The 24,453-nt window shown below is 35.7% G+C and overlaps 1 protein-coding gene across 1 annotated transcript in view; it reads right to left on the bottom strand.

Moving 5' to 3' along the window:
• Positions 1–7,826: 7,826 nt before the first annotated feature.
• The window catches only part of KCNH5 (potassium voltage-gated channel subfamily H member 5), a 334,448-nt gene continuing 317,821 nt past the window's right edge, over positions 7,827–24,453 (bottom strand). The window contains exon 11 of the mRNA XM_082450353.1: positions 7,827–18,658. Coding sequence (XP_082306479.1) covers positions 17,711–18,658 — 948 coding nt within the window. The 3' untranslated portion in view covers positions 7,827–17,710. The remainder of the gene's footprint in view (positions 18,659–24,453) is intronic.

Genomic DNA, 24,453 nt, shown 5'->3' with positions numbered 1-24,453 from the left:
TTCCAATCCAGGAACATGGTATATCTCTCCATCTGTTTATATCATCTTTAATTTCTTTCATCAGTGTCTTGTAGTTTTCTGCACACAGGTCTTTTGTCTCCCTAGGTAGGTTTATTCCTAGGTATTTTATTCTTTTTGTTGCAGTGGTAAATGGGAGTGTTTCCTTAATTTCTCTTTCAGATTTTTCATCATTAGTATATAGGAATGTAAGAGATTTCTATGCATTAATTTGTACCCTGCTTCTTTACGAAATTCATTGATTAGCTCTAGTAGTTTTCTGGTAGCACCTTCAGGATTCCCGATGTATAGTATCATGTCATCTGCAAACAGTGACAGCTTTACTTCTTCTTTTCCCATTTGGATTCCTTTTATTTCTTTTTCTTCTCTGATTGCTGTGGCTAACACTTCCAAAACTATGTTCAATAATAGTGGTGAGAGTGGGCACCTTGTCTTGTTCCTGATCTTAGTGGAAATGGTTTCAGTTTTTCACCATTGAGAATGATATTGGCTGTGGGTTTGTCATATATGGCCTTTATTTTGTTGAGGTAAGTTCCCTCTCTGCCCACTTTCTGGAGAGTTTTTATCATAAATTGGTGTTGAATTTTGTTGAAATCTTTTTCTGCATCTATTGAGATGATCATATGGTTTTTCTGCTTCAGTTTGTTAATTTGGTTTATTACATTGATTGATTTGCATATATTGAAGAATCCTTGCATTCCTGGGATAAACCCCCCTTGATCAGGGTGCATGATCCTTTTAATGTGCTGTTGGATTGTTTGCTAGTATTTTGTTGAGAATTTTTGCATCTATGTTCATCAGTGATATTGGCCTGTAGTTTTCTTTTTTTGTGACATCTTTGTCAAGGTGATAGTGGCCTCATAGAATGAGTTTGAGAGTGTTCCTTCCTGTGCTATATTTTGGAAGAGGTTGAGACGGATAGGTGTTAGCTCTTCTCTAAATGTTTGATAGAATTCGCCTGTGAAGCCATCTGGTCCTGGGCTTTTGTTTGTTGGAAGCTTTTTAATCACTGTTTCAATTTCAGTGCTTGTGATTGGTCTGTTTATATTTTCTATTTCTTCCTGGTTCAGTCTCGGAAGGTTGTGCTTTTCTAAGAATTTCTCCATTTCTTCCAGGTTGTCCATTTTATTGTCATGTAGTTGCTTGTAGTAATCTCTCATGATTCTTTGTATTTCTGCAATGTCAGTTGTTACTTATTGATTTGAGTCTTCTCCCTTTTTTTCTGGCTAATAGTTTATCAATATTTTTTATCTTGTCAAAGAACCAGCTTTTAGTTTTATTGATTTTTGCTATTGTTTCCTTCATTTTCTTTTTCATTTATTTCTGATCTGATCTTTATGATTTCTTTTCTTCTGTTAACTTTGGGTTTTTTTTTTTTTTCTTATTTCTCTAATTGCTTTAGGTGTAACGTTAGGTTGTTTATTGGAGATTTTTCTTGTTTCTTGAGGTAGGATTTTATTGCTATAAACTTCCCTCTTAGAACTGCTTTTGCTGCATCCCATAGGTTTTGGGTCATCATGTTTTCATTGTCATTTGTTTCTAGGTATTTTTTGATTTCCTCTTTGATTTCTTCAGTGATCTCTTGGTTATTTAGTAGTGTATTGTTTACCCTCCATGTGTTTGTAGTTTTTACAGGTTTTTTTCTGTAATTGATATCTAGTCTCATAGCATTGTGGTCAGAAAAGATACTTGATAAGATTTCAATTTTCTTAAATTTACCAATGCTTGTTTTGTGACCCAAGATATGATCTATCCTGGAGAATGTTCCATGAGAACTCGATGTTGTTTTTGGATGGAATGTCCTATAAATATCAATTAATTCCATCATGTTTAATGTGTCATTTAAAGCTTGTGTTTCCTTATTTATTTTCATTTTGGATGATCTGTCTATTGGTGAAAGTGAGGTGTTAAAGTCCCCGACTATGATTGTGTTACTCTTGATTTCCCCTATGATGGCTTTTAGCATTTCCCTTATGTATTGAGGTGCTCCTATGTTGGGTGCATAAATATTTACAATTGTTATATTTTCTTCTTGGATTGATCCCTTAATCATTATGTAGTGTCCTTCTTTGTCTCTTGTAATAGTCTTTATTTTAAAGTCCACTTTGTCTGATATGAGAATTGCTACTCCAGGTTTCTTTTGATTTCCATTTGCATGGAATCTCTTTTTCCATCTGCTCACTTTCAGTCTGTATGTATCCCTATGTTTGAAGTGGGTCTCTTGTAGAGAGCCTATATACAGGCCTTGTTTTTGTATCCATTCAGCAAGTCTTTGTCTTTTGGTGGGAGCAATGAATCCATTTACATTTAAGGTAGTTATCAATATGTATGTTCTCATTACCATTTTCTTAATTGTTTTGGGTTTGTTATTGTAGTTCTTTTCCTTCTCTTGTGTTTCCTGCCTAGAGAGGTTCATTTAGCATTTGTTGTAAAGCTGGTTGGTGGTGCTGAATTCTGTTAGCTTTTGCTTGTCTGTAAAGGTTTTAATTTCTCCATTGAATCTGAATGAAATCCTTGCTGGGTAGAGTAATCTTCGTTGTAGGTTTTTCCCTTTCATCACTTTAAATATGTCCTGCAACTCTCTTCTGGCTTGCAGAGTTTCTTCTGAAAGTTCAGCTGTTAATCTTACAGGGATTCCCGTGTATGTTATTTGTTGCTATTCCTTGCTGTTTTTAATATTTTTTCTTTGTATTTAATTTTTGACAGCTTGATTACTATTTGTCTCGGTATGTTTCTCCTTGGATTTATCCTGTATGGGACTCTCTGTGCTTCCTGGATTTGATTCATTATTTCCTTTCCCATATTAGAGAAATTTTCAACTATAATCTCGTCAAATATTTTCTCAGGCCCTTTTATTTCTCTTCTTCTCTGGTACCACTATAATTCAAATGTTGGTGCATTTAATGTTGTCCCAGAGGTCTCTGAGACTGTCCTCAATTCTTTTCATTCTTTTTTCTTTAGTCTGCTCTGTGGTATTTATTTCCACTATTTTATCTTCCAGGTCACTTATCCATTCTTCTGCCTCAGTTATTCTGCTATTGATTCCTTTTAGAGAATTTTTAATTTCATTTATTGTGTTGTTCATCATTGTTTGTATGCTCTTTAGTTCTAGGTACTTGTTAAACGTTTCTTGTATTTTCTCCATTCTATCCAAGAGTTTGGATCACCTTTACTATCATTACTCTGAATTCTTTTTCAGGTTGGCCACCTATTTCCTCTTCATTTCTTTGGTTTGGTGAGTTTTTACCTTGCTCTTTCATCTTCCATTTATTTCTCTGTCTTCTCATTTTGCTTAACTTACTATGTTTGGGGTCTCCTTTTCGCAGGCTGCAGGTTCGTAGTTCCCATTGTTTTTGGTGTTTGCCCCCAGTGGGTAAGGTTGATTCAGTGGGTTGTGTAGGTTTCCTGGTGGAGTGGACTGGTGCCTGTGTTCTGGTGGATGAGGCTGGGTCTTGTCTTTCTAGTGGGTAGGACCACACCTGGTGGTGTGTTTTGGGGTGTCTGTGAACTTAGTATGATTTTAGGCAGCCTCTGTGTTAATGGGTGGGGTTGTGTTCCTGTCTTGCTAGTTGTTTAGCATGGGGTGTCCAGCACTGGAGCTTGCTGGTTGTTGAGTGGAGCTGGGTCTTATCGTTGAGATGCAGATACCTGGGAGAGCTCTCTCCAACTTGTATTTTGTGGAGCCGGGAGGTCTCTGGTGGACCAATGTCCTGAATTCAGCTCTCCCACTTCAGAGGCTCAGGCCTGACAGCCAGCTGGAGCACCAAGACCATACCAGCCACACGGCTGGAGAAGATGGGCTATGAGTTGGGTGTCAGCCACTGCCCAGTTGTAGCTCTGTCTTAGCTGTCTCCAAAGGTCACCCAGATACATTGAGTTATTCCCCCATTCCTCACAACTTGCACATGCCAGTCTGGGATTTCTATATTTCCTCTGATACTCTTCACTGAAATACCTTGCATTCATGGTGGTGAGATATATGCTAATAGTGTTGGTTCTCTTCAGTTCAGAGACTGGGACAGTGAAAGACTTCATGTGGCCAAGTCAGGCGCAGCTGGCCAATGGTCCCAAAGTGATAACATGTCACATTCCAGAGGCTTTCTGCAGCTCCCGAGCAGTAGTCCCAAGCAGCTGCTCTGCTCAGGGGCAGCACTCTGACCAGGGACTTCAGTGGGACCCTCAAATGAGGATTTCTGCCAGCCCTAGAGCCTGACTTGCCCACCCAGGCAAGGAGCTGAGGAGAGCATCTCCCAGCCCCATCTCACCAAAGCAGCGGACACCTCCCTTTCAAGACTTTTAATTGTAGTAACTGCAATGGGCACAGGGCACACTTCTAAGCATTGAGGGAAGCTATAAAGGAAGAAGATTTTTTTTCTTTAAAAAGCTTCATGTCTACATCCTTGGAGAATTCTGCACTGATCTCAGTGCTCCTGTGGGGCTTTTCCACATGGATCAGTGTGCAAAGGAGAAACAAAGAGACAGACCACACGCAATGGTGAGACTGTACATTGTGTCCTGCCTTAGGAACAGCATGAGGCCAAACCCTGAAGTTCTGAGAGCAGTGATAATTTTCTGTGAGGACCGTGGACCATGAAGGAGCACCCCCCAGCAAATAATAGTAACATTTCTTTCATTTCTGCAATTGCTTATATGTAAACCAGGTATCTAGTACATGTCTGAGAGATACTTTGAGGCAAATAAAAACTTGATGTGGAGTCAGAACTCTGGCTTTGAAAACTTTCTCTGATACTTTCTAGTTATGTGAGCTTACAAAAGGCTTTTAGTCACCTAGAGCCTGTGGCCTTGACATTCTAATGGGGTCATTGGGAGCATTATACATGGAAGTAACTAGGACTCTATCTGACAAATGGTAGATAATTCTACTTATCTATCTATCCATCCATATACAACATACGAAATAGTGAGAGAATTTTGGTTCTATATCAAAATCAATTTGAGTGAAACAGTAAAAACAGGTGCAAAAGCACAATAGATGTAATTCTGTATAAGCCACAGATATCCTGTCAGAGCATAGAAAGGAGGCTTAGTGAGGAGGATGTAGTTGCTGGTATTGAACTTTGGTCCCTGTGTCATGTTCAGTATAAACTCTCTAAATTGCCAACCGCACTTGTATCTAAATAAGTTGGGTGAATGTAACAACCTAAATGGGAAAATGTATAACTGAATCACTTTGCTGTACACCTGAAACTATCACAACATTGTTAATCAACTCTACTCCCATATAAAATAAAAAGTTTAAATAAATAAATAAAGTTGGGTGAAAGTCCTAAACTAACTCAACCTCTAGGAGCCTCTCTACTGCTTTAACATTAACTTTGGGAATTTATCTTATAGCCCTGAATCATAAATCAGAAAGAATGCTGAAACAGTATTTAACTTCCAGTTGGTGTAACAGAGATCTCATATTTTCACAGAAAGTAGATATGCCAAATGGTACTGCTTTCTTGAGAATTTCAGATTAATTAAATTAGGGCTATTATATAGCCCATAAGTTGAGGTTTTTAAAAAATATATTTTATTTCCTGAATTGGGAGGTAGGGCAGGAAAGGGTGTGTGTGGTATGTGTTTGCCTTTATGGTTGACAGGGAAGTAAAATCACTCTAGCTGCTGGCCATGCCTGAGCAAATTTTTATCTTTTCTGATTTTCTCTATAAAGAAGGTTAAAAAACCTGGAACTTCACTAGAACCTTGGTGTCAATGTGCGTTACTAATATTTATGGCTCCTCAATAAGTTCTAGGATCTACACTTGACTACTGGGAAAATTAATAGTAAATAGAAAGAATCTCAAGTTTTGTATAACCCATCATACTTTTCAAAGCACTCTCACTATTATCTCATTTGATCATTGGCCCAACCTACTCCAGGTTGCACAAAGAATAAAGTACCCACTAGCAAAGGAAAGGAAGAGGAGCTAGGCTTCTGGCAACCCCACCAGCACAGAAGTGTCTTACTTGCTGCTGATGTGCTGAAAGGCAGCTCTCCTCCCTGCCCTCTGTCCTCTCAGACCCTGTCGTTTAGAGGGTTTAATGGTGATTGTTGGATGTCTTGCTTTAGTCCTCCTTTTCTTCCTTAGACAGGCAGGGAGTCACAAAGCCAGCAGCTCAAGGTCACCTACAGAGTGTTTCTTCTCCTCCCCCTGCTTAGAGCCCAGTGGAAAACTACAGGGAACAGCAGATAGTGTGCATGGGCAGCAGTGAAAGAACCAGGATTCTGAAAATCTTCTCTCTTCTCTCTGCCCGAGTTGTTAAGATTTGGGGAAATGGTGTTAAGAGTGAACAGCATGGAAATTTAAAGAAGGTATGAAAAAGCTGATATTCTTCCATCTCCCTAAGCCCAGGAATTGTTCTTGGCACTCTTGCCAATCAGTAAATTAAATAGCTCAAGGTCATTAGCATAAGCATTTCAACAGAATCTTGTTGTTGTTGTTAGAATAGGACATTCACAGATGTGGAGGACAGCCAACCCTAAGATCCATACTTTGGGTGTAGCTGTATTTGGTCAGTTTGGTCATCATATCATACACAGAAGCAATGTTTGTTGATGGGTTGAATGATTCCAGGTGACAAGATGCTAGCACTACTCCACCAGCAACTGACCATATTGAACACTATTATTTATAAACCATGACAGACATACATTTCCCCTTTTTATTGGAATAGTCCCAGTGAATTTTAAGAACTAAGGGAGGTATCCTCCCCAAACACACACACATATATACATACACACACATTTAAAGACTTAATTTTAAGTACCAGAAGACAGTAGAATCAGGCGAGACGGAAAGTAGTGTTTATTGCACCCGCATGGACTCACAGGAGACTAGAGGACCGGAAGTTCCAGTTTCTGCTCCTCACACAGTGATCTGGGGTGGTCAGCAACTAGCCAATCTTTCTGTGTCTTCTTGAACTCTTTCCCAACTTGCAGCTTTAGCCAGATACAACAAACTTGATCTATTAAGTTCTGATTCTAAAACTCTTAGGTATACAGAGAGTATCATGATTGTAGGATACTAAATAACAATCAATATCAAAGGGAGAGTACACCTTTTCTGAGATACCTTTTTTAATTTAAGAAAATTGAAATTAAGGACACACAGCTTTAAGTCAATAGCACAGTTGGACAACTGTCATTTCAGCAACACTCAGAGATGAGACTAGCAACATTTTAGTAGCATTATCTGAAACGTGTGTGTGTGTGTGTGTGTGTGTGTATGTGTGCTTGTGCTCATTGTGGAAAACCCACACAGCAATGTGATATAGTGGAACAGACACTGGACTTGGAATCAAGACAACTGAATTTTAATCCTAGCTCCTATTTAATTGCAATAACGATACATATAACTTTGGAGAATCACTTACCCTCTCCAATCCTTGGTTTCTTAATTTCTTAAAGTAGGTGTGGTGCCGATTCATTTCCAACATCCCTTCCAGCTGTAAATTGTCAGTTCTGGTTTTCTCACATTGGGCACATCTTTATTTGATCCAATTAAAGCACATTATGCTTATTTACCTAGATTAAGCAAAATGGATCTGACTTGTTTTCAACAATCTTATAGAAAGCAAAACACTCCTTGCTGGTTGGGAGTAGAAGCATACTAACATAAGAAGATTGAGAATTGGAAGGTTCATACATGCTCTGTTCTTCACCACACCCTCAGGAGAAAATATCCCATAGGACAAAAATTTCTGTCTCATCCTCCTCTTAATCTCGTATAAATCCATAATATGTTTTATCACATTTTGAAAATAAGTATCTTTCTCAATTAAGTTATTACCACCAAACTTACATGGAGAGATTGTAATATATTTCTGAGTGTGTGTGTGTGTGTAAGGAAAGAAGGAAAAAAGGGGGAAAGAGTGGAGGAAGTGTTAATTACTGACATTTTGCGTAGAAAGTATGCCACTACATTGATATTCATTTAGTTGTGTGTGATCATCATATATCCTTGGCTCCTGTATAAATGAGAGCAGACTCTAGAACCTCTACCCTCTATAAATATACCCGGATGCAACCATAGCAAAGACAAAGCTTTATTTAGTTGTCTCTCAATCAAAAATGTTACATTGCACAGAAAAACAGTAGATACCAGTAACTCTTCAGTGATGTCCAAAAATTCACCTCTTAAACTGTTTCTTCAACTAGAAAAAAAAATTGCATTCTCCTATAACAGTCTTTCTTTATTATATGTTCAACCCTTACCTTTTAATGCCTCAAGTGCTAGTGGCAGAACCATTTATGAATGTTTCGAAAAAATGAAAGTACTCTATTGTTCCATGTACATTCTTCCCCTATGCTTCTAAATTTCACAGACTGGGATAAACCTATAATGTTAGGGAAAAAATAACATTTTTGATAGATTGATAGAATGAAGAAATATTAAAGAAATCCCATTTAAAAAAATTTTCTCCAAAATTCCATCCAGATTTTATTTTCCATCTTTCATGAAACAGAGATATCTTCTAATTCAAACAAACTTACTATTGGGGTTTCAAATTTCAACTTCATATATATGACTCTAATTTTATTACTTATACTGTCAGTACAATTTATCAGAGGAAAAGTATTATAGAAGTTTAAAATAACATTTTAAACTAATATATCAAAGACTGTTTTCTCTGAACCCACTGCTTCATGTGTTTGTAATGGGGAGCTTTTCATTTACTGAACTAAATTCAAAACAATAATTTTCAACAAAGACTCAATTCAAACAAGTTCCATAAAATGCACATTTTATTCTGTATCATGAAAAAATATTCACATTTAAATAAAGTGTGGAAAAAAAACCAAAGTTAATCCTCCCTGATGAAATACAGTTTATTGTGCTGAAACCCAGAATTCTTTTGGGTTAGAAACTTCCACCTGCCAATTCACTTTTCTTTAAATGATTGTGTCTTGAGAACAAATCTTAAGTAAAGTGATAATCACCACAAACTTCCCAGAAACAATCAAATTTTGATCACAAGTATTCCAGAATTGACCCTAAAGTCACAAAGTTAAAAACATTTTCACACATTCTCTCAGCAATCAGGTGATGTCAACAGTACATACAAAATTTCTATATTACACATTGCAATACCTTTGTTTAAGTAGAAAAAATGATTTGCTAAACATGAATTAAATTTTGAAAAGAGCAAACTAGTACTGCTTAGCATAAGGTATTAAAAACATCACATGAAGTTTTTGCATTATTTCCTTGGCCAATAAATAAATCAATTGTTTCCAGTGAATTAACCCTTACAGATAGAGGCATTTTTAATACTCCAAATTCCCACCAATATGGTTGCAGTGGCAAAAACATTTACAAATTTGCAAAAATAAATTCCCATAGTAACATTAGTGTTATAGTCAGGAATTTGCAGTATAGTATACAAAATGCTGCAACTAATGTAAACTATGTCACTAGAGCATAGAATAAAAAGAAATCTATAGTTTTTAATATGTCATAAATATGCACATTTTACTTTGTGTTGTCTGAGTACCAAGCACTTCTAGGAATCATTGCTTTTCCCATAAACTACAGTGGATGTGTAGGGTAGAAATGGGTCTAAATTTGTTTCCAATTTCAATGTGGTAACAATCATATTGTTCCCAAAATGCATATTTTATCTCTCTTTAACTGTGAATGGGATCTAAGGAGGAAGATGACTGCTCAATGGAAGACGCCAGTGCTGCCAATAAGATGGAAGTGAACAAGACATTTATACCATCTTTGAAAAAGAACACTGAGAATCATAACATGAAAACATTGCTGCACAGATCAAAAACCTATCCTTGCCACTATTTTTCTAAGTCTGAAATATTTTAAATAATCTTGATTTTAAATAAAAGTACATTTGGCTTTTGTATAAACTGACAATGCATGGCTGTGACATAATATACCATTATTAAAGACCCAGGTCTATCAAAATGTTTTTGACATGAAATTCAAAATGAATCATTATTGTGATTTTGCATAGTTTGCTAGCTATTCTTCCTGTTTGCTCAATCATGGCCTCATCAGGAATCTTTCCCATCATACTTTGGTTGGAAAAAATTGAAGAGCAAATGAGGGATCCATGACACCAACACCTCTGTGACTTATAATAATCTTTATGTTGTTTTAATCACAAAGTCCAACTTCCCAATAGAGAGTCTGACCATGGAAGGAAGAGGTTAAATTCATGTCATCAAAGATGATTTAGAAGATAAGAGGGATAAAATATTTGGCAGTGAAATACTTAATTTGGTTGCTATGAATACGCAATCTGGTTTATTCAGGCATCAGTGTAGATATTTTGGCCTTGACTGGTCTGGTCATTCAACAGTTAGTAAATATGCATGAACGAGAGAGTGGTCAGATCCTCTTGGCTTTACTCCATGAAGATAGAGCCCAACCAGCCAAATGTTTATGGGCCTGGGCTTCTGGGTAAGAACTAGAAGTTCTAAACTCAGTTGATGGGGAAGCACTCATTTATATATGTATTAAAGCCCCAGTATTTGACAAACTTTCACACTGCTTCCTAATGTTTCATTAAAGTCTTAACTATGGTTTTGACAATGTGTTATCTCTAAATAAATAAATAAATAAATAAATAAATAAATAAATAAATAAATAGTTAAGAGCATCACACAGAGAAAACACATTAAGAGAAAGTAACAGCTATACCTAACCCTCTTTTTTATTTTCCTCAGTTATAACTCTGGCCCAACTGTACTTTTAGGTCAATTGTTCTTTGAACAAATGCATTTAGATGTAGCACAAGTCATGACCATATTTAAATAGTAACACAGTGATAATGTAAAAGCCAGGGATGAAAGTGAGCTAACTATAAAAGCTTTATACAGTGTCACTGGGGTCCTCCCCAGTTGTTCTGAAAAAGGTAGAATGATCTTTTCCATGGTTACCTCTTGCTGTATTATCATCAAAGTGAAAACAAGATGGTTTGGGCTGAGGATCCCAGAGTATAATGTAATACCTTGTTTTTTCTCCTTATCTCAAAACATTATCTTAAAAAAATCTCAAAGGATAGAACAAATAAATCACATTAAGAATATTAACATTTTTTTCCTTAGAGAAAATTATTTAAACTCTCTGAAGTAAATATACATCCAAGAGGCTCATTAAATTTGGATATAATACAAATTGCTATTCTAAGCTGAAACAGTTCATTTGGATAATACATTTAATAGAAGTTTGGCCAAGAAGCCAACAGTGGTACAATTAAAAACAAAAAATTAAAAGATCTGCATAATCTACTTAAAATTCAGTGGGTCAAAAATAAATTTTAGAAATAAAATATTTCTATAGTCTCATCCAAACCCCAATATTAAAAATTAAGAGAGATTATAGAAAAAAACCTGAATGTTTCTTGCTTTTCTTGACTATCATGCATTACCTCTTTGGGTTAAAATTCAGTTGGAAAAGGAAATGTTAATACCAGTGACCACAACTTGCCTCTTACTTATAGCCACATTTGGTGACTTACCTCTACTGGTAAGCTGTTGGGAGAAATAAAGGAAGATTTCATTATTGGGATAGGGCACCTTGTGCTTGCAACAGTTATGACTTCAACCTCTGTCATTTACTCTAACCTATTATGAAAAATAAAAATTTATACTTACATAATAGAGTGAAATTTTTAAAAATTATTTTAAATTCAGGAAACTTTAAAAGTACACGTCTTGAAATATCTGAAATTTGTAGTTGGACTAGATAGCGACTGCAATATCAATATTTTATAAAGTGAAGTTTTCTCTCCAGGGTCTGCCTGCCTGTGTTAGAATCTCAATAGCTATGCTATCCTGACAAGTTCCCTCATCTATTCCCCAGCCATATATATATATATTTTTTTTTTTTTTTTTTGATGACTAATGGAAGATCCAGACTTAGTCAATCCTTCTCATTGAGAAGGCTGCACATACTTACACAGAGCAGTCAATAAAAGTAATGTAAAGCAATGTACACTAGTAAAGCTAAGGGAAGACAAAAAAAAAAATTCTATGTAAACTCACCAAAGTTGATCTGATTGCACCCATAAGCATTGCCAGTGACCATGCTTAGCTCTCCATGCACTAAACTGCGACCTCCATTATGCTCTTCTTTGTAGATCTATTCCAAATGTGAAAATGCAAATACTGATTTGGACTCCTGTGAACTCATGAAGTCTGGCACCACTATCCTACTTAAAACCTGACTCTGTTTTTGTTCTGATCGTGTAGTCCCACATGTATCACCTCTTGATATGTTTTCCTAGACCAAGATAAGAAGAATATTTCCTATAATGTCAAATTAATCTATATCAACCCTCTATAAAATAATAAATGTCATGCCACATCTGTAAGAGATTTTATTATCTAAGCTGCTAACAACATTTAGGCTGTTAAGTACAAAGTTTACACTGAGAGCAAGTTGACTGAAAATATTTATTTACATATGCAAATACATATGTAATATGACTGTGAGTTGGAATGCCAAGGGTCCATCACAGCAGATAAAAATATAAACGTTACTGACCACTTAGCAAATAACTCATAAGGATTACAACTCAGAGTTGTAAAAAGTCATGGTCAATGATGACTAATCCCCTTAAACCTCCTCTAATACTTCTTGAAAGTCTCAGGCATTATAACTAGTCTTCCTTTAACTTGAGAAATTGTGTCTGTTTTCAAAATAATGCCTAATTCCTAATTTGTAATAATAATTTTAAAATTCTGATTTGATGGAAAGATTAGAAAACCCAGTAAGAGATCTAAATATCTCTTGTACTACATTAAAATTTCCCCTTTGTTTCTACATGCTCTTGTTATTTTCTTTACTCAGAGGGTCATGGCAAATGTAGTGACTGCAGGTTTGAGTGTATCTCTTAGTTTACAAGACTGTCTTTGCAAAACAAACAATTGTTAACAAAATGAGTCTCATTTATGAAAATAAATTTTTACATGCTATAAGTGGCTTCCTTGAGTCACCAATATTACTAATTACAAATTATAACTTTTTAAAATTAAAACACTCTCATTAGGATACAACTGAGTGGTTTTCTAATGTAATTCAAATGATTTCCCTTTTTTAAAACTGTTTTTTCCCAGTTCAAGATACACACTGAAAAACTGATTAGTCATTGGAAAGGATTCTTTCATAGTTAAAATTTTGTTATAAGAACATCTACCTATGTGGAGCCATTATCTTGAGAAAGTCATGATTATTTTCATACAAAATGTTGAAGATGAACTATACCTTGAATATTCACCAAGTTGTTTACTTTTTCTCACAAAATTGAGAATTTCTGCTGAGCAGTATTATTAGGTAGAATAAGAAAAATCATAATATTTACATATGCCTTTTTCTCTTATTTCTCTCTTCCTTCCTAAAAGTTCTTCATTCTTTCCATGTTTATTTGATTAGTAGCTCTATATTCCCAGATAATTTTCAAGTCTTATACTCACATGCCATTGACCAATAATTATTTAGCTACTTATGCCTTTCCCCACCAACCTCTGACCGGAGAAGTCTTCTCTAAAACCTAGAAGAATATTTAGAAAGTGCATCTTGGCTAGTCTGCTATGAATGAAAAAACAAAAATTTGTCTTAATGTTATTTTCATCTGAGAGGAAGATGATTTTCCACTGACCTAATATCATCTTGGTGAAAGAAGGGAGCAGTTCTTACCTTCATTGTATTATTTATCAGTAGGGAAACTGAAGCCCCAGATACACCAAAAAACAGTTAACTTGCCCAAAGTTACAGTGCGACTGTGGCAAAGCTAGATGCAGAATCCAAGACAGAGCTCAGATATTCATCCTAGGCTTGAATTCTAGTTTTCCAAAAAGTTGTTCTTTCTTCTCTCCCTTTCCGTCTAGACCACAAGAGAAATACACTTATCATAACAAAGTATGAAACACAACATTCACGTGGTTACAAAATATTCTTACTTTAAAGTTATTCATGTATGATATGTACATTCTAGACAAATTTTCTTATTACCTACATAAAATTTTGGAAAAGAGATAGATATCTTAAAAGATAGTGGAATTTATTAGGGATATGACAAATAATTTCACTAGTATCAGCCACTGCACACTTCAAAAACAGTCACTGTTCTGAAGACTAACTTTTTTAAAAACAAGTTTCTAAAAGAATTTATTTAAAATAGAACAGCAGATGGGTCAGATCTCACAGGGGAACCAAATCTCCTTAAATTTAAGGGCAGAAAGCTCCGGTTTTCATTTGGGCTCAAATAAGATTAACTTTCAAAATGCAGTTTAATTAGTGGTCATAATTAATATTTTTAAAGTGCTGGGTACTCTCAGAGTATATATTTGTTCTTAGGAGCAATTTAAAACCCCAAATTTTCTAATTCTCTTGTTCTGATCTACATAATTTTTTAACTGAATACTTAGGACATTCGTACTTCTATACTTAATGTAAGATGAAACCAGTGTCATAATAAAAATTTTCCATTTTAACAATGAAGTATGTGTCTCTATTCAACGTCTATGCCTGGACCATTCTAAGGACTATTTATGTCAATGTGGGACACGAGCAGCTTTGGCATTGTCATCTGCCTTTCATGTTCCTATTTGCCTTTTATCATAAGCTCCTCTATTTACTAGATCACATTTAGTGCAATAATATCCTAATACAGACTGATAAAACTTGTCATTATGATATGCAGCTCACATTTCCGTTTTTGTTTGACTTCTGTTATCACAGTACATTACAACCACCTGTCCAGGGTACAGCATCTGATCTTATACATTATCATAGAAAAATATTGAAGGTGTATAAGTTGCTTTGGAAAATGTTCAAATTTTAAATACATATCTATTTACTCCTATTATTCCATTGTTCAGAAAGATAATAATACAAAATTTTACTCTGGGTGCACTGAGAGCATCTATACAGTATAAGAATAAAACATGCAGTCATCTGGTCCCCCAAAAGAGAATCTAATGTCTATGTGCTGGTTGAGGCAACACAGAACATGACTGTATCATTACTGCACGTATTAAAGCAAGTGCTCACCCCTCATTCAAATCTGAGTAAGTTTGACTGGAAAGAGTTGTGGAATCTGTAAACCTAAAAGACTACTCTATATACAATGTTAGCTGAACACATGCATTCCTTCTGAAAACAGCAGAGTGCATTCAGCACTTCATCATATCATGCACACAGGAACAGAGGTGGCTGGAAAAGAATACTGTGATAACTGCACCATAAATAAGCAACCGATACTCTTCCCTTTTTTGTGACAACCTGAAGTAGTTCTAAAGTATATGGTTCTTTCCTCTATATATGAACATCGATATTGTAGGTCAATTGGATGAAGCTCTGAGTCAATGTCAGAACACAGCAGATATTAGCAACACTAATAAGCAAAGGCATGGATCACAATTACAAACTGCCCTGCTGTTTCACAGTCACTCATACCTTTACACCAACTGGTATTTCTGAAGCACATGGCTAAAGTTAAACTAAACATTTCTGTACTCAGATTATTCTTACCACGTACTTTGAAAGCTTAGCCAAGCTTGTCTCATACATGGTTAAATAGAAAATACCCTGAAATTCAATAAACATCTGAAGTCAAGAAAAAGGTACCATCCTCATCATAAAAGCAACAGAGTCTCAATTTCAATGTTGATTTCTTACACCATGGTTACCTCATTGTCTTGTGCCTATGGTAGGTAGATATTGTAGCATAGCATGGAGATGTGTTCCCGTGAAAACTTCCATTTTGAGAAATGGAAGTTATGGGCACAAAGAAAGGAAAATGGAACCCATGGTACATAACATCTGTTCTGAGACTCCTGGATTAAAGAGGCACATCTTGTGGGCATGTGAAGAACCTCTAATAGAAATTCTAAAATATCAACTGTTTTTATAAATCACTTTGTTTTTTCACCTCTCCAGTCTGATGGTCGTAACTTGTTTTCCAGTTCTGTTGTTTTTGTTTGGGGATCCTCAGAGATAGTTTAAAAAGCTCATAAAAATGGGTACAATACATCAAAATATCTCCTTTGATTTTGCTATCATCTTGCGTATGTTAACATATATGTACAGATGGTCATATATGTAATAATATACAAATTACTGCTATATATTTTCAACATGATGCAAACATTAACTGCCCTGCTCCCGCTGTTAAATGTCATGCATGCACCAATTTAAAAGTATGCCTCTCTGATCAACTTTATAAAGTAAACTTTAGTCAAAAGAAATAAAGTTTTCTAGGTTCTCACAAATGAGTGTGCATTTTATTCTCAATACACAGCATTTAAGAGTCTAGCTATACACAGCCTTTTGTTACTTTTTTTTTTGGTTGATAATAGGCACTTTCTAAGAAGAGAATTTGTGGCCCAAAAGACTCTGAAATTCAGTCTTTAGTACCCCCCTTTCATAAGCGGATCTGTCCGAGCTGTGGTAGTCTATTGTATCAACTCAGCAGAAGTCCAGCAGTAGAACTGTGTGCAAAAAAAGCTTTAGAAAATTGTAACCAGAATAAAATTATAGAAAAGCAGTTGTCTGAGTTGAGCAACTTAACATCTACTATTTAGTTTTCTTTTTTTTCTAACCACATTTCATGTATTACCTCTATAAGCAGTTAAGAATCAAGTGTGAACAATTCTGTACCCGTGTTTCATTCTTTCTAAGTCACGAATAAGCTACAAAAACTTGTCTATTTATATTCTTTTTTATTTTATATCATTCTAGTTTAATTTTTGATATGATTACTTAAATGTATTTTGTTTGCTTGTTTCTTTGCTAAGAGCCTTTTAACTTCACCCTTGAACAAGTTTTAAAAAAACAAATTTAGAACATTCATCACCTTTGGAAAATCACCATCTCTAACATGAGTTGTTAAAAGGCCCTTTTACCCTGTGATGCAGTATTCCTATAATATACACTATATTAATAGTTTCATATTTATGGGGTTGATAAAATCAGCTTATAAGATGGTGGCTGTTATTCAAGACAGAGGGAGTAGGGATATCCTTAAATAAGAGTTTATGATTACTATCTAAGTATAATGTTCAAAAAGGAGAGGTATAGTTGAGCAAAAATGCAATTCATGCACAAACCCCATAGCAATAAGTTCTCAGCATCCCACACTGCTATCTGACTGAGGCAACAAAACAGTCATTTAAATGGAGCAAACACTGTCTATTGGGGAAAATAACCTAACACTAAGTTACAGAAAAATATCCTATGGAAAGGGATCACAAAATGGCACTAACATTTTAAAGTGTTGAATGCTTCCTTGGCATTAATTTATAATTTTAACTTAACAGAAGAGTGAGGAAATGACAGCTCAATATAGTCGGCCTGAGATCAAATTTGTCATGGCAACATTGGCAGGTTGGACCCTGATTCTTTAACTATTACATTGCCTTGGTTAACAAAAATCATACCTTTTAAAATTATAGAGATTATAAATAAATGTAAAGTGTACATGCAGTCAACTGCATAATATACAAGCGATATCTATGTTTGTAATAATTATCTTCTTTGGCAGGCCAGAATCCAGCTGGACATGCAATATTTACATATCAAAATCCATATTGTGTTCATCATATTGAAAGCAAGTGAAAATATATATATATATGTATATACTGTATATACACACATATGTATATAGATGTATATACTGTTTTTAATATATTAACAAATATATATGTGTATATATATATATATTAAAAGTGGATTTCATCTTTGTCAGATTCAGGTGTCTCAGGCCTTGAAACACTAAAAATATCCTGACACGGTATTTGGGGGGGTACTTGGAGCGGCATTTGGGATTTGGGAGAAGAGGTCGGGGGCACACTTTTTTCTGAAAGTATTTTTAAAATTTCTGCCACCTGCTTCTCCAGGGCAGTCATTCTGCAGCTTAGCAGCTGAATGTCCTCTTTGAGTTCATGTTTGACTTCCTGCAGTGTGGTCTGTAAGGCCTGCTCAGGGATGGGATAAAAGGGGTGCTTGGCATCAGCCTGGATGGGGCTATGCTCTAGCGGACTTCGCGCCTCCCCAGCCTTATCCAAACGAAGGTCACTTTTTGTAATCCCACTGTCACAAGAATCTGTTTTTCTTAATGGATTTTTGGTGACGCTGTTCTCTGAATCACTGCCCTTGGGGTCCTCGGACAGTAGCCCCATCGACTCAGCTTTAGTGACATTATTCCAGTCTTCCTTCTTCTCCTCATGGGCTCCCATATTATTCTTGAGTCGCAGCCACCCTTTTCCATTTCCATTCTTCATTCTTATGGGGCTGTTGACTTTGAGACATTTGGGGTCAGCACCGCCACTGGGCTTGAGTTCCATGGCATCGCGGTTGTTTTGTTTGAGGGACTCGCTGGTTTTCACATAAGCCAGAGATGTCTGAATGGGTGTAATCTGTGACACGGTGACCACACTGGTGCCAGTGATGGAGGCTCCGTTCTGTAAGGAGCGGCTTTCTACCTGCAGCTGGTTCCGCTCAGGGTCACTCTGCGTTGACCCCTGATTCCGCAGCTCCTTCTGCTGCTTGAACTTCTGGAAGAGTTTTCTTACCGGGTGGTCCACGGGGATGCTGAGGGTGACCTCATTCTTTTGCTTGAGGCGTTCCTCCTCTTCTTTCTTCACATCACTGATTTTGCGGAAAATGATCTGTGGAGGGGGAGAGAGATAAAAAACAAGATTATAAAAACAGTAGGCATAGAGGCAATTTACCTCTACATAATAAAGGCCATATATGACAAACCCACAGTCAACATCATTCTCAATGGTGAAAAACTTAAACCACTTCCAATAAGATTAGGAACAAGACAAGGTTGCCCACTCTCACCACTATTATTCAACATAGTTTTGGAAGTTTTAGCCACAGCAATCAGAGAATAAAAAGAAATAAAAGGAATCCAAATCGGAAAAGAAGAAGTAAAGCTGTCACTGTTTGCAGATGACATGATACTATACATAGAGAATCCTAAAGATGCTACCAGAAAAATATTAGAGCTAATCAATGAATTTGGTAAAGTAGCAGGATACAAAATTAATGTACAGAAATCTCTTGCATTCCTATACACTAATGATGACAAATCTGAAAGAGAAATTAAGGAAACACTCTCATTTACCATTGCAACAAAAAGAATAAAATACCTAGGAATAAACCTACCTAAGGAGACAAAAGACCTGTATGCAGAAAACTATAAGACACTGATGAAAGAAATCAAAGATGATACAAACAGATGGAGAGATATACCATGTTCTCGGATTGGAAGAATCAACATTGTGAAAATGACTACACTATCCAAAGCAATCTACAGATTCACTGCAATCCCTATCAAACTACCAATGGCATTTTTCACAGAACTAGAGCAAAAAATTTCACAATTTGTATGGAAACACAAAAGACCCCAAATAGCCAAAGCAGTCTTGAGAAAGAAAAATGGAGCTGGAGGAATCAGGCTCCTGGACTTCATACTATACTACAAAGCTACAGTAATCAAGACAGTATGGTACTGGCACAAAAAAAGAAATATAGATCAATGGAACAGGATAGAAAGCCCAGAGATAAATCCACACACATATGGTCACCTTGTCTTTAATAAAGGAGGCAAGAATTTACAGTGGAGAAAAGACAGTCTCTTCAATAAGTGGTGCTGGGAAAACTGGACAGCTACATGTAAAAGAATGAAATTAGAACACTCCCTAACACCATACACAAAAATAAACTCAAAATGGATTAAAGATCTAAATGTAAGGCCAGACACTATAAAACTCGTAGAGGAAAACATAGGGAGAACACTCTATGACATAAATTACAGCAAGATCCTCTTTGACCCACCTCCTAGAAAAATGGAAATAAAAACAAAAATAAACATGTGGGACCTAATGAAACTTAAAAGCTTTTGCACAGCAAAGGAAAGCATCAACAAGACAAAAAGACAACCCTCAGAATCAGAGAAAATCTTTGCAAATGAAGCAATGGACAAAGGATTAATCTCCACAATATACAAGCAGCTCATTCAGCTGAATATCAAAAAAAACAAACAACCCAATCCAAAAATGGGCAGAAGACCTAAATAGACATTTCTCCAAAGAAGATATACAGATTGCCAACAAACGCATGAAAGAATGCTCAACATCACTAATCATTAGAGAAATGCACGTCAAAACTACAATGAGGTATCACCTCACACCAGTCAGAATGGCCATCATCAAAAAATCTACAAACAATAAATGCTGGAGAGGGTGTGGAGAAAAGGGAATCCTCTTGCACTGTTGGTGGGAATGTAAATTGATACAGCCACTATGGAGAACAGTATGGAAGTTCCTTAAAAAACTAAAAATAGAACTACCATATGACCCAGCAATCCCACTACTGTACATATATCCTGAGAAAACCATAATTCAAAAAGAGTCATGTACCACAATGTTCATTGCAGCACTATTTAGAATAGCCAGGACATGGAAGCAACCTAAGTGTCCACTGAAAGATGAATGGATAAAGAAGATACAGTACATATATACAATGGAATATTACTCAGCCATAAAAAGAAACAAAATTGAGTTATTTGTTATGAGGTGGATGGACCTAGAGTCTGTCATACAGAGTGAAGTAAGTCAGAAAGAGAAAAACAAATACTGTATGCTAACACATACATATGGAATCTAAAAAAAAAAAGAAAGGTTCTGAAGAACCTCAGGGCAGGACAGGAATAAAGATGCAGATGTAGAGAATGGACTTGAGGGCACGGGGAGGGGGAAGGGTAGCTGGGACAAAGTGAGAGAGTGGCATGGACATATATACACTACCAAATGTGAAATAGATAGCTAGTGGGAAGCAGCCACGTAGCACAGGGAGATCAGCTTGGTGCTTTGTGACCACCTAGAGGGGTGGGATAGGGAGGGTGGGAGGGAGACACAAGAGGGAGGAGATATGGGGATATATGTATATGTATAGCTGATTCACTTTCTTATACATCAGAAAGTTACACAACAGTGTAAAGCAATTATACTCCAATAAAGATGTTAAAAAATAATAATAAAAATAATAAAATTACCTTATTGAAAATAAATAAATAAATAAAAATAAAAACATATGACTTTATACTTGTGTGACAAGATACCAGTTGTACTTTGTTTTATAAAGGAAACCCTTGAAGATAGGATAAGATCATTTCTAAAGGGAAAAATATTCCAATGCCAGTTAACAGATGCAATACACTTAAAATCCAACACAGAAACACTGACAAAGCTTGCTTAGCTTACTTAGTTCCACTTCCTTGCATATCAGAGAGGGAGTATAGTAAAGAGACAACTGAACAGAGCTATTTGCTTTCATATTCATGTTCCCATTTCATAGAAAATATTTAAATATATAAATGTAAACATTTATGTTAGTATATATATACATGTGTGTATACTTTTATGTGTAAGAAAACATATTTATCTCTTAATTTTCCTTGCAATACATCACTATTTTTTGTAAGGTTTTCTTTTGAATCATATAGATATGATCCAAAGCCATTTTTAATGCCATCCTCTGTTTAGAGGCCAAATAGTAAGGGTTCTAGGCTATAAAACTACTGAAAAGTTAAACAGTTTACCAACATAGCACCTGGGTTGGGTGGGAGGAGGGATTAAATTTATTTATGTGGCTCCAGAGGGCAGAACAAGGATTTATACTTAGAAGTTTCTGGAAGGTAAATACCAAGTCAGTATACAAATTTCATTTCAAACTATTACCTATTAATTGAATAAACTGCCTTGAAAACTCATGAAACTCACACCACTGAAATAGCCAAACAGAAATACAAATGTTGTCTGTGTAATACTTTCACTGAGGAGGAGGTTGGACTCTTCAAATTCCAATATTCTTTAAAATTCAAATATAAAATTAAATACAAAGTACATGTAGTGTTAGATGAGTATTCACAAATAAGTAAGCATAAATTTTATTAAAAATATATTTTGAAAATAATACTGGGAAGAAGTTACAACTCCATCAAGAGAAATTTAAAAGGCTGACTATGTAAGAAATTATTACCACTTATATTATCAGAGTTAGAAGTGAATTTGGTAAGCGTGAGATTTTTGCTCAGTCATCTAAAGAACAAAATAACTGCAGATAAGGGTTATAAGGATATTCACAAGGGAGTTATATTAATGTGCTTTCAGAATCAGACAATTTTATGACGCTAGCAAAATTACTTACCTCCATCATCCTCTCTCATTAAGCTGTTGGTTAGATTAGAAATACATGTGAAGCACATAGTCTCCAGCACATAATTGACACTCAAAATATGCTGGTTGTCTCCCTTGAACTCTCATAAAATACTTCCTGTTTGAAAACATTTTCATCACCTCTTGGAGATTCAGCAGATTCCAGGAATAACATATAGTCATTGAACTTATACTAGAAACCAATACTAGCGATGATCACTGTAAACACAAAAGTCAAGGAGAAGCAATCCTCCATCTAAAAGCACATTTTCTAAATTAAGATTGATACACTAAATATAGCTTATCAAGTGGCAATAATTTGTATTTTAAAATAAATATTCTCTAAATTCAATAGCTGTTTATTAACACCAGCATATTTTTCCTTCTCTACTGGCACATGAAATTGGATATTTTTTAAAAATGTAATACTAATCTCTAAGTCTGACATCAAAGCTCCAGGAGTTTAATTAGAAGTCTTTCAAAGGGTTGACATGTTTCTTATGCTTCCTGAGTAAACAGGGCTCATGCTAAACCTTCAAGACATTAACACTCTTTGGTACTGGACAAATCAAAACATGGAAACACAGATACTCTATTCCTATATCATCCCCGTTCATTGAAAAGGCATTTACTTTGATTCTATCAACTGACATGACATCCTCCTTCCCACTCCGCTCTGACCTTGTTTGCCTTTTTAAAGGTAGTTACTTAACCTTGGAAAGACATAGCCTTAGTGCAGTGTGGTAACTGAGATTGCCCTTCACGTTTGGGGAAAAAAGCATCTATTTCAAATGAACAGTGGAGGAGGGCACATAGGGGTGTCAAAATGCAGGACATCCATGCAATATTTAGGACACACACTAAGAAATCATGCATTATTTATCTGAATGGGACATATTGATACTGCCATGTAAAGTTCACAGTTTATGAAAGATTTGGGGTTCCTGGAGACTGAGAATCTGTGGACATCTTAGGCCACAGCTTTATGTTTTAAATTTTCAATACAATGGCTAATAATTGCTTATAATTATTGTGTGCTTACCAAGTTTGGGATGCTTTGTGATTTAAAGGTATAATGTACCCATGTAAAATATCAGTAGAAAAAGCCTTCTTTCTCCAGTTTCCCTTACCACCAGCCGGCCCCACCCCACCAAGAACCAACAAAGGCATTTGCACTGCTACTATTAAGTGGAGAACAAAGACTCCTAATGCCAAACTACTGAGAATAAAGAAAAAAAAAAAATTCTGTCACAGGGCCAGGCTGCCAGTCTGCATCAAGGGACAAATGAGATAGAACTGGGTTGGCATATTTTGCTACCAAGAAGATATAAAATGAAATGAGAAAGAATGAGGTTTTGTATATGGAAGACAGAGTCCTAAGAGTTCACACCTGGATTTGATAAACTATTTAAGATAACCAGGCTTTTAAACCAGAGGTCACTTTAAAAAAGCTATTGGTTTGAATGGAGTTTACTGAATGAGACTAAATTTATTTTATTTCTTTTGACTGCAGAGCAGAAATTCTGGCTTATTGAAAAATACTTATAAAAATTTGCATATAGCAAAGAAGTCACAAACATATTATCTCATTTAACTGTCATAACTACTCTATAAGATAGGTCCTATTATTCTCATGTTACGGAAGAGCAAACTGAGGCACAAAGAGTTTAACTGGTTTGCATTAGGTCACACAGCTAGTAAGTGGCCAGGATACAAACCCAAGGAGTCAGATTACAAATAGTCTTAACCATTATACTCTACTGCAGCTCCTCAAGATAACTTTGACACCACCTTCTGGACCCTGTGAAAACCTGGATAGGTGAGTAGGTGAAGTAGGGAGTGATACAGCAGTTTAACATCCAACAGGTAACCCTTCATAGAGCATTTGCCATGATGAACCATCCCTCAAAGTGGTGAATTGAACAAACAATTGAAGCTCTGTGCTAGTTAAACAAGTAGAGAGTTGACAAATTCTTGCTGAGTAGAATCAGGTTCAAATCTTTGACCCACAAATCAATCTTTAAAGAACTTGAATCAGAATCCTTCAATTGTAAGAATAGAATGACATCCATTAAGAACTTATTTTCTAGTTGATGACAAAGCAAAACTTTCCTAATGCAAGGTAAGAGAATATAAGCTCTGAAATTAAAAACAAAGAAACAAAAAACCAGAGTTGATTTTATTATATTTACAGGGTTTAGAGACTAATAATCTACTGAGATGTCACAACCAGTTGA

The sequence above is a fragment of the Balaenoptera physalus genome (assembly GCF_965194825.1).
Source record: "Balaenoptera physalus genome assembly, chromosome: 2".
NCBI lineage: Eukaryota > Metazoa > Chordata > Mammalia > Artiodactyla > Balaenopteridae > Balaenoptera > Balaenoptera physalus.
Note: the sequence above shows the minus strand (reverse complement) of the source record. Positions and strands in the feature narration are given on the sequence as shown.